The 12014-nt window shown below is 38.1% G+C and overlaps 2 protein-coding genes across 2 annotated transcripts; both read right to left on the reverse strand.

Annotated features, from left to right (window-relative positions):
* Positions 1-1908: 1908 nt before the first annotated feature.
* LOC139888475 (uncharacterized) lies at positions 1909-2559 on the reverse strand. Its single transcript, XM_071871482.1, has one exon. It carries the CDS (start codon positions 2557-2559, stop codon positions 1909-1911), a length of 651 nt encoding a protein of 216 aa, XP_071727583.1.
* Positions 2560-10006: 7447 nt separating this feature from the next.
* LOC139888476 (uncharacterized) lies at positions 10007-11795 on the reverse strand. Its single transcript, XM_071871483.1, has 4 exons — positions 11365-11795; positions 10826-11094; positions 10360-10549; positions 10007-10241 (listed from the first exon to the last, which is right to left on the reverse strand). Exons 1-4 carry the CDS (start codon positions 11793-11795, stop codon positions 10007-10009), a joined length of 1125 nt encoding a protein of 374 aa, XP_071727584.1.
* Positions 11796-12014: the final 219 nt, after the last annotated feature.

Consider the following 12014-nt stretch of genomic DNA (forward strand, 5'->3'; position numbering starts at 1 on the left):
TTATCTCTATGTATGGGATGTGTATTGAAATATGAAATCTTGTGGTCTATTGTTACGATTTGATATATATAGGTTAAACCTATAACTCACCAACATTTTTGTTGACGTTTTAAGCATGTTTATTCTCAGGTGATTATTAAGAGCTTCCGCTGTCGCATACTTAAATAAGGACGAGATTTGGAGTCCATGCTTGTATGATATTGTGTAAAAACTGCATTCAAGAAACTTATTTTGTTGTAACATATTTGTATTGTAAACCATTATGTAATGGTCGTGTGTAAACAGGATATTTTAGATTATCATTATTTGATAATCTACGTAAAGCTTTTTAAACCTTTATTGATGAAATAAAGGTTATGGTTTGTTTTAAAATGAATGCAGTCTTTGAAAAACGTCTCATATAGAGGTCAAAACCTCGCAACGAAATCAATTAATATGGAACGTTTTTAATTAATAAGAACGGGACATTTCAAACCATGCTCGAGGTCGTTTGGATTATAAACTATCCTTGCAGTGGGTCAAACTTGTATTAAACTTAATTAATGGCTTTCGTGCCTTTTGTAAACATTTAAATTGATGTACGTTTAAATGGAACTTGTGGAATGGTTTACATATTTAATTGGCGCATAAATGTGTATTATAAAAAAAAAATAAAAATTTATCGTATGGAATACGGGTTGGGTTGTTTCAGTTAACTAATACGGACACCGAAGCCGATTGAAAACATGCATACATCCATCTTCTCCATCTTTCCCCAAACCCCATATTACTCATGTGTCCATTAGAAACTTCCAATTAACACTATCGAAAGCTTTCTCTATATCCGCTTTGAAAATGCAACACTTCACTTTTCTTTTTCTAACATCTTCAACTAGTTCATTTGCGATTAAAATGCTATCAGGTATGGACCATCTCTTAACATACGCACTTTGTTCCCATCCAATAACTTTCTCAATCACGCCTTTAAGTCTTATCGAAAGAATTTTTGCAATGATTTTGTAATAGCTTCCAATGAGACTAATGAGTCTATATTATTTTAGACAAATTGGATCTGTTTTTTTCGGGATTAACGTGATGAAGGAAGCATTACATCCTGACGAAATAACACCTTTGTCCCAAAACCAATGCAAAGCTTTCATAAGGTCATCTTTAATCAACCACCAAAAACTTTTGTAAAAATTAAAATTGAACCCGTCAGGACCCGGCGCCTTTGTTGCACTATAATTTTTAATGGCTCCCCACACTTCTTCTTCGCTAAACGGTTTTTCAAGTGAGCCTGCATCTATCTCAGAAATTTTCGAACATTCAAAGCCTGCAAAACACAAGTTAGTCGAGTTATGCTCTTCGAAAAAAGATTTGAAATGACGAAAAACCTCATTTTTGATTTCTTTTGGAGATTCTTGCCACACCCCATCAATGTGTAACCCTCTTATATTATTTTTGTTATTTCTTCTCTCGATTACCGAATGAAAAAATTTCGAGTTCTCATCACCCTCGATGTGCCATTTTATACGTGCTTTTTGTCGGAGCATATTTCTTTTGTCTCTATCTTTTTTCAACCATAATCCTCTAGTTTCAATCCACTAACTTCTTTCTTGATCATCTAGAATTCTTGCCTCGGCTTTGTTTTCCCAATACAATGATTCATCCCTTAATTTGCTCAACTCTTCATCAATTTTCCCAAATGATTGTTTACTCCATGATTTAAGGCTATCTTTGACATTTTTCAATTTTAACCGAAAGATTGTATCCATTTGACGACTCTTCACCGGTTTGTTCCATGCTTCAATGATAATGTTTTCGGCCACATCTTCATCTAACCATGAATAAAAAATTCTAACCGGTTTAGGACCAAATCTTCCATGCCATTTTTAAGGAATATAGGAGTGTAGTCCGAAAGTTTTCTATCTAGTGGAATAACCGCGAGATTGTCCCATAAGAGAAAAATCGAATTCGAACCAAAAATCTATCGAGCTTGCTAAATTGAGTGTCGTCGTCGCTTATTCTAGTAAACCTCTTGCCAACTAAAGAAATTTCAATCAATCCATTATCGTTTATAAACTCATTGAAAACCGAAGCTCTTTTCGCATTATATCTCGTGTTTAATCTTTCTCCTACATTTCTAAGCTCGTTAAAATCTCCGCAAAGAATCCATTCTACATTCGTCATTTGAAGCAAGTCACCTAAACTACACCAAAATCTTTTCTTTTTCTCATCATTATGCGGACCATAAATATTAGCTGTAACAATCTCCGAATCATACCCTACTAGTGAACCTCTAATAGCCAAAAAGAACTTGCCTTCTAACGCTTGAGTAAACATAAAAACATTACTATCCCAAATTGTGACAAGACCTCCTGACCTACCTATAGAACTTTTAACTGCATATCTAACACTATTCGAACCCCAAATATTTTCTATCCATCGATCACTGACTTTTCTACACATAGTTTCTTGTAAAACTGTTATCACCGGATTTGTTTTTGAAATTAATTCCCTAGCCCACGCAACCTTCCCCTCTTTTTTAAGACCACGAATGTTGATTGATAATATCTTCATTGATAAATTGGAAAAAGAAAGCACACACAATATTCTACAAAATTAGTAACTTACTGATATGGGACATCGTTGAATCCCAAAATCTTCGCATAATCACATAGATTAACATTATCTTCACTGTTTTCATACTCTACTCATCTTGCTTTGAGACTCATAAGTTCTTCAATTGATGATTCATGAGCCCGTTTTGTTCCACAAGTGTATGGATTGTATGGATAGGTGCCTAGACTTGGACTTTATTGTGTGAGCACTTTATGCGGGACTTGTAGGACTTTGGGTCTAATCGGGATGTGTTAGTGCTTTGGTTTATGTGAACTAACCTAGTGCTAATTGTTTTGTATTGTGTTTAGCAATCATCAAGCGAGACGGACATTGTACTAGCGAGTTAATGCGACGTGCTCGCGTAACAATGATTAGCTACCATTGTTACGGGTGCAAATCGTGTCAAAACGAGTAATGTACGACGATTGTCGAGCGAGATGGAGTAGAGTGGTGTACATGTATATACTTACATGTATTGTCTTTTCGTCTTTGTTTAATATTTTCTGTTTTATAGAATGAAGACGAGAAACGGACACGATAATGATAATGGTGGTACGAGTGAGGATGTTGAACTCACGGTCAAGGTTGAGGCCATCTTTAAAAAGTTAAAGAAGGATTTTCTTGACGATGTCCAAAAGGTCTTCCAAGAGTCGGTCGATGGACAAGTGACCGAAATGATCAACGATCGAATGAAAGCCGCAATAGAGGAGGCTTTAGAGGCTAGAAACATTTATCCTCGAGGCGAAGGGGGTGAAGGTAATGGTGGGGGTGGAAGGCGGGACTTCCACTACAAAAATTTCAAGGATACTCAACCTCCGATGTTTAATGGAGTGAGGGATCCATTGAAAAGTACTTGTTGGATTTCCGATATCGAGGGAGCTTTCCGTACCACGGAATGTCCTCCCGAGAAGAAGACGAGGTATGGGTCTAGCATGTTACGTGAAGAAGGAAAGTTGTGGTGGGACGATAAAATCAATTTTTATGGTGAAGAGCAATGTATGAGCTTGACATGGGAGGAGTTTAAGAAGGATTTTTTTTCAAGAATACCGAACTTATTCTGACCTTGATAGAATCCAGGACGAGTTGCATCATTTGCTACAAGGTTCAATGGACTTGGTTACTCTCAAGTCTACCTTTTTGGCAAAGACTCGTTTTTGTCCGGAATATGTTGGTGACGATCACAAACTAATGAAAGATTTCTACCGTACCTTGAACGATGAGTTAAAGGGTAAGATTAGTCGGGGAATGTCTAAGACTTTTGAAGAGCTATTCGAGTTGGCTCGGGGTTTTGAACCGGAGGTTCCGAGGAAGAGTGATTTCACTTTTTCAAAAAGAAAGTTTGAAGGTTCGAGTTATTCGAATTTTTCAAATAAAAAGAACAAGAACAAAAAGGGTTCCGAAAGTGTCAATAGTGTGAAGAAGGGCGCTACCGGTGGTTTTGGGAACTTTGTCCCTACTTGCTACAATTGTGGGGTACGTGGACATATGGCTCGAGATTGTCCGAAGCCAAATTCAACAAACAAGCTCACTTGTTTTAATTGCAACAAATAAGGACACCGAAAGTCAGAGTGTCCCGATTTGAACAACGATAATGTTAAAAGGCTAGAGAAGGCGGCGGGTATGGCTCGAGGTCGAAACTATTTGATGACTAACGACGAAGCCAAGCAATCCAACGAAGTTGTCTCAGGTACCTTCTTGGTTAATTCTAATCCGGCAAGGATTCTTTTTGATAGCGGTGCAAATTTGTCGTTTGTGTCTCCAAAATTTGTGCCTAAACTTGATAGACCGTTAGCTAAGTTAAGTCGTCCGGAAGAAGTCGAAATAGCGGACGGCAAGACGGTGCTAGTGGTTGATGTGTGTAAGAATTGTGATGTCGTTTTTGGTGCCGAAAACTTTAAAATTGATCTCATCCCTATGACTTTGGGCGATTTTGATATCGTTGTTGGTATGGATTGGCTCGATCGAAATAGAGCTGATATTGCATGCCATGAAAAGTTTATACGTGTGAAGACCCCAAGTAGGGGAGAGTTGATTATTCATGGCGATAGACGAAGAAGACTTGTGCCGATACGTTCTTTTGCACGGGCACGTCGTTTTCTTGTTAGTGGTGGCTTGGCTTTTCTTGCCCATGTTATTGATACTCGTGATGAGCCACCACCTATTAATAAAATTCCGGTGGTTAGAGAATTCGAAGACGTTTTTCCGGACGAGTTACCGGGTGTTCCGGCGGAAAGACAAGTTGAATTTCGCATTGTGTTGGTTCCGGGAGCTACTCCCATTGCTAAAACTCCTTATCGTTTAGCACCAACAGAAATGCAAGAGTTGTTAAATCAAACCCAAGAGTTGCTTGAGAAGGGTTTTATTCGACGGAGTGCTTCTCCATGGGGCACTCCGGTTTTATTCGTGAAAAAGAAGGATGGTAGTATGCGGATGTGCATCGATTACCGAGAGTTGAATAAAGTTACAATCAAGAATCGTTATCCACTGCCAAGGATCGACGATTTGTTTGATCAACTCCAAGGTGCGACGTATTTCTCTAAGATCGACCTACGGTCCGGCTATCACCAAATGCGGGCCCGTGAGGAAGATATTGAGAAAACGGCTTTTCGAACACGTTATGGGCATTTTGAGTTCGTAGTTATGCATTTTGGTCTTACGAATGCACCGGCGGCATTCATGGATCTTATGAACTGAGTGTGCCAACCTATGTTGGACAAGTCGGTAATTGTGTTCATTGACGACATACTAGTCTACTCGAAAAGTATGAACGAGCATGAACGTCATTTACGTGAAGTATTGAAGACATTACGAAAAGAGAAGTTGTATGCTAAGTTCTCCAAATGTGAATTTTGGCTAAAGGAGGTTCAATTCCTTGGTCACATTGTGAACAAAGACGGCATTCAAGTAGATCTGAGGAAGATAGAGAAGGTGAAGTGTTGGAGACAGCCGACTATGCCTACGGAGGTCCGAAGTTTTCTCGGATTGGCCGGTTATTATCGTCGGTTTATCCAAGACTTTTCTTAGATTGCTTCTTCATTGACGAAATTGACGAGGAAGAACGCGAGGTTTGTTTGGGAGAACGAGCAAGAAGTTGCCTTTCAATTGTTAAAGGAGAAGTTATGTCAAGCTCCGATGTTAGTGTTGCCGGAAGGAGTGCAAGACATGACGGTTTATTGTGATGCTTCGTTAAATGGACTCGGGTGTGTTCTAATGCAAAGAGGTAAAGTCATCGCTTATGCCTCTCGACAATTAAAGGAACACGAGACGAGATATCCGACTCATGATCTTGAGTTGGCGGCGGTTGTGCATGCGTTGAAAATTTGGCGCCATTACTTGTATGGTGTCAAGTGTACGATTTATTCGGATCATAAGAGTTTGAAACACCTCTTTAATCAACGAGATTTGAATTATCGTCAACGTAGGTGGATGGATGTGGTGAAAGATTATGATTGTGAAATACTTTATCATCCGGGCAAGGCGAATGTGGTCGCGGATGCGTTAAGTCGAAAGAGTCATCACCCGGCGTTACGATTGGGATTGTTACGTATGATTATTACTAACGATTTTCTTGAAAAACTACGTGTGATTCAAATAGAGGCTTACGTTCACAACAAGCATGCGGAGCGAATTGTGGGACAATCGGAGTTCATTACTATGGGCTCGCGTGGTTTGTTGTCTTTTCAAGGAAGAGTGTGAGTGCCTAAGATGGGTGATTACCGACAAGTGCTACTCGATGAAGCACATAAGTCAAAGTATTCCATTCATCTGGGCGCGACGAAAATGTATCTTGATTTAAGGAAAGATTATTGGTGGCCGGGCATGAAACGTGATGTTGTGAAGTATGTTGAGCAATGCGTCACGTGTTTGCAAGTTAAAGCTGAGCACCAAAAGTCGTATGGTAAGTTACAACCGTTAGAAATCCCGAAATGGAAATGGGAGCACATTACCATGGATTTCATCACAAAGTTACCTAAAACGGCAAGAACCCAATTTGATTCGATTTGGTTATAGTAGATCGATTGACGAAAAGCGCTTTGTTTCTTCCCATTAAGGAAGCGATATCGTCGGAGACCTTGGCTAAGTTGTTTATCAAGGAAGTCATCTCTCGACACGGCGTTCCTATATCGATTGTTTCAGATCGAGATACTCGTTTTACATCTGGATTTTGGGAAAAGTTTCATGAGGATATGGGTACACAGTTAAAATTAAGCACGGCGTACCATCCTCAAACGGACGGTCAAACCGAACGTACGAATCAAACTTTAGAAGATATGTTACGTGCGTGCATTATCGATTTTGGTGGTAGTTGGGACAAGAAATTACCTTTGGTGGAATTCTCGTACAATAATAGTTATCATACTAGTATTGGGATGCCACCTTATGAGATGCTTTATGGGCGTAGGTGTCGAACCCCGATTTGGTGGGGTGAAGTGGGACAAAAGGAAATTAGGAGTACCGATTTGGTTTTAGAGATGAATAGCAAGATTGATGTGATTCGAGAGCATTTGAAAAAGACTCAAGATAGGCAAAAATCTTATGCCGATAAACGTAGACGAACGATCGAATTTCAAGAAGGTGACATGGTGATGCTTAAGGTTTCGCCATGGAAAGGTATTATTCGATTCCGGAAACGAGGAAAGTTAGCTCCTCGGTTTATTGGGCCGTTTAAGGTTTTAGCACGTGTTGGTGAAGTCGCGTATCGTTTGGAATTGCCCGAAGAGCTTGCGGGGATCCATAATACATTTCATGTTTCCCACCTCCGTAAGTGTCTTGCGGATGAATCATCTTGGGTGCCATTAGACGAGATTGAGCTAAATAATAAGTTAGAGTATATCGAGGAACCGATTGCCATACTTGATGAGAAGGTCAAAAGGTTGAGACATAAAGAGGTTAGGACTTCTAAAGTTCAATGGCGTCGTAGTAAGGGTTCCGAATTTACTTGGGAGCCCGAAGAGTTTGTGTTGGTTTATCTTCCTTCTTGTCATGCGGCTTGGATCACGAGGACGCGCTCCGATTCAAGTAGGGGAGAGTTGTAACACCCCGTTTTCCCGTACGTATCGAAAGGTACCTATTTAATCATTTGTACGTCTATAACTCGTTAGCTTATGCGTAAATGTACGAATATATGTGTGTGTATATATATATATATATATATATATATATATATATATATATATATATATATATATATGTATACTTGATAATGTGTGCATATATATATATATATATATATATATATATATATATATATATATATATATATATATATATATATATATATATATATATAAGTTTAAACATGGGTTTTGTTAGCATTAAGTCTTGTGAGACTATTGTGGAAGGCTAGGTGAATATAGGAAGCGGTTTGGATTGTACAAATTTAATAACATCAAAAATTGTTTAAGGTGGTCAAGCTGTCTAGATGCAGCCTTAAGCCGCGCCGCGGCAAATGGGTCCGCGCCGCGGCATATCAAGCGAACCAGGATCAGGAAATGGGTTAAGGAGGGCCTATTTTCCCTTTATGTGTCGCGCTGCGACGATTAAGTCCGCGCCGCGATAGTTCTGCTGAACTGGTGTCGGACTTAGCTCAATTTAAGGGATTTTAAGGGGCAAAATGGTAAATTGACATGTGGATCTGATGGGAGCATTAACTCTCCACCACATATTCATTTAATTCATTTTCTTTATCTCTTTTCTCTCCATTTTCTCTCCCAAAACTTAAAATCCATTTGGATTAAAAGTGAGATTTAAGAGTGAAGGATTGAGGGTTGATCTTCGGAGCAAGAATTAAAGTTGTTCCTTGCGTCTCTAGCTACGCGTTGGTAGTCTCGGTAAGTTCTAACTCTATGTTTCGAGTTTTAATTAGTTATGCTAGGGTTTTGGTTCATTTGAAACTTATGTGACCCACTTGGGGTTAAAATGGGTGAACTTGGGTTGTGTTGATGAAAGGAAACCCTAAGAAACTATAATCTAGGGTTTGGACTTAAGATTTGAAGTTGAAAGTGTTAAATGGGTTCTTTGTCACTAATACACTTGTTAACGATGATGAAAATAGTTAATGAACTAAGTATGACTAGTTTGTGAGTCAAAGTGTTAAAATGAGTCAAAATGGGTAATGTTGACCTAGTTTGGGTGAGATGGGTATGAATTACCCTAGGTTGTGCTAGTTAATGTTAGTAGACTTTAAATCACTAGCTTTAGCGATTCAATATGAGTCTTGGCATTTAAGGACGTTTTTGGGTGTGGTTGAGTCATTTAATGCGATTTGGGTCATTAAATGCTCAAAGTGTAAGTAATGTGGTAAATGCCATTAGTTGTGTATTGAATGTGTACCTATGTGTTAGGTACTTTGCTCGAGGTATACGGAAGCATTTAAATCACCACCGAAGTGCTAAGGTGAGTGGAATAATTATATATGCATGTATATGATTTATTTGCTTGTGGGGTATGAGTTAAAGTTCGATGTTGACGATACCATACCCTAGTGTATATTTGTGTTGTTGATGAGGGTTTAAAGTTCGTCGTTGACAATACCTCATACGTATGGAATTAAAGTTCGATGTTGACGATGCCATACGATTATTGTAGTGACGTTGATGAGGGTTTAAAGTTCGTTGTTGACGATACCTCATATGTGGGTTTAAAGTTCGGTGTTGACGATACCACATTAATATAGGCGAATGGGATTTAAGTTCGATGTTGACGATACCATTCGTTGGGCTAGCCTTGAGATCTTGAGTACTACGGATGTTGTGAACATCATCGTTATACTTGTGTTTTAGCATATTGTATTGTTGTGTTATAAGCTATTGTTATACTAGCCTTGTTATCGTGATACTTAGCGTTATACATGTGAAAGGTATGCTAATTAGGTAACTAGTATGTATGCGGACTTGGTAAGTGTTTGCAAGTAAGTAGGTTATATATATGTATGTATAATTGTTGCACTCACTAAGCCTTGCTTACCCTCTCGTTGTTTACCATTTTATAGGTTCCGGCTTGGACAAGGGTAAGGGCATACGTTTGGACTAATGGTCTCCCGCTTATGTTGTCGGGGGTGCTTTTGGTGTTAGCTTTTGAAGTTGGCCTAACGTTTTGGGTAGTTTAGCCCCAAACCATGCTCGAGGTCGTTTGGATTATAAACTATCCTTGCAGTGGGTCAAACTTGTATTAAACTTAATTAATGGCTTTCGTGCCTTTTGTAAACATTTAAATTGATGTACGTTTAAATGGAACTTGTGAAATGGTTTACATATTTAATTGGCGCATAAATGTGTATTATATATAAAAAAATTATCGTATGGAATACGGGTTGGGTTGTTTCAGTTAACTAATACGGACACCGAAGCCGATTGAAAACATGCATACATCCATTTTCTCCATCTTTCCCCAAACCCCATATTACTCATGTGTCCATTAGAAACTTCCAATTAACACTATCGAAAGCTTTCTCTATATCCGCTTTGAAAATGCAACACTTCACTTTTCTTTTTCTAACATCTTCAACTAGTTCATTTGCGATTAAAATGCTATCAAGTATAGACCATCCCTTGACATACGCACTTTGTTCCCATCCAATAACTTTCTCAATCACGCCTTTAAGTCTTATCGAAAGAATTTTTGCAATGATTTTGTAATAGCTTCCAATGAGACTAATGAGTCTATATTATTTTAGACAAATTGGATCTGTTTTTTTTCGGGATTAACGTGATGAAGGAAGCATTACATCCTGACGAAATAACACCTTTATCCCAAAACCAATGCAAAGCTTTCATAAGGTCATCTTTAATCAACCACCAAAAACTTTTGTAAAAATTAAAATTGAACCCGTCAGGACCCGGCGCCTTTGTTGCACTATAATTTTTGATGGCTCCCCACACTTCTTCTTCGCTAAACGGTTTTTCAAGTGAGCCTGCATCTATCTCAGAAATTTTCGAACATTCAAAGCCTGCAAAACACAAGTTAGTCGAGTTATGCTCTTCGAAAAAAGATTTGAAATGACGAAAAACCTCATTTTTGATTTCTTTTGGAGATTCTTGCCACACCCCATCAATGTGTAACCCTCTTATATTATTTTTGTTATTTCTTCTCTTGATTACCGAATGAAAAAATTTCGAGTTCTCATCACCCTCGATGTGCCATTTTATACGTGCTTTTTGTCGGAGCATATTTCTTTTGTCTCTATCTTTTTTCAACCATAATCCTCTAGTTTCAATTCACTAACTTCTTTCTTGATCATCTAGAATTCTTGCCTCGGCTTTGTTTTCCCAATACAATGATTCATCCCTTAATTTGCTCAACTCTTCATCAATTTTCCCAAATGATTGTTTACTCCATGATTTAAGGCTATCTTTGACATTTTTCAATTTTAACCGAAAGATTGTATCCATTTGACGACTCTTCACCGGTTTGTTCCATGCTTCAATGATAATGTTTTCGGCCACATCTTCATCTAACCATGAATCAAAAATTCTAACCGGTTTAGGACCAAATCTTCCATGCCATTTTTAAGGAATATAGGAGTGTAGTCCGAAAGTTTTCTATCTAGTGGAATAACCGCGAGATTGTCCCAAAAGAGAAAAATCGAATTCGAACCAAAAATCTAGCGAGCTTGCTAAATTGAATGTCGTCGTCGCTTATTCTAGTAAACCTCTTTCCAACTAAAGAAATTTCAATCAATCCATTATCATTTATAAACTCATTGTAAACTGAAGCTCTTTTCGCATTATATCCCGTGTTTAATCTTTCTCCTACATTTCTAACCTCGTTAAAATCTCCGCAAAGAATCCTTCTACATTCGTCATTTGAAGCAAGTCACCTAAACTACACCAAAATCTTTTCTTTTTCTCATCATTATGCGGACCATAAATATTAACTGTAACAATCTCCGAATCATACCCTACTAGTGAACCTCTAATAGCCAAAAAGAACTTGCCTTCTAACGCTTGAGTAAACATAAAAACATTACTATCCCAAATTGTGACAAGACCTCCTGACCAACCTATAGAACTTTTAACTGCATATCTAACACTATTCGAACCCAAAATATTTTCTATCCATCGATCACTGACTTTTCTACACATAGTTTCTTGTAAAACTGTTATCACCGGATTTGTTTTTGAAATTAATTCCCTAGCCCACGCAACCTTCCCCTCTTTTTTAAGACCACGAATGTTGATTGATAATATCTTCATTGATAAATTGGAAAAAGAAAGCACACACAATATTCGACAAAATTAGTAACTTACTGATTTGGGACATCGTTGAATCCCAAAATCTTCGCATAATCACATAGATTAACATTATCTTCACTGTTTTCATACTCTACTCATCTTGCTTTGAGACTCAGAAGTTCTTCAATTGATGATTCATGAGCCCGTTTTGTTCCACAAGTGTATGGATTGTTGTTACTG

This window comes from Rutidosis leptorrhynchoides, chromosome 2, assembly GCF_046630445.1.
Source record: "Rutidosis leptorrhynchoides isolate AG116_Rl617_1_P2 chromosome 2, CSIRO_AGI_Rlap_v1, whole genome shotgun sequence".
NCBI lineage: Eukaryota > Viridiplantae > Streptophyta > Magnoliopsida > Asterales > Asteraceae > Rutidosis > Rutidosis leptorrhynchoides.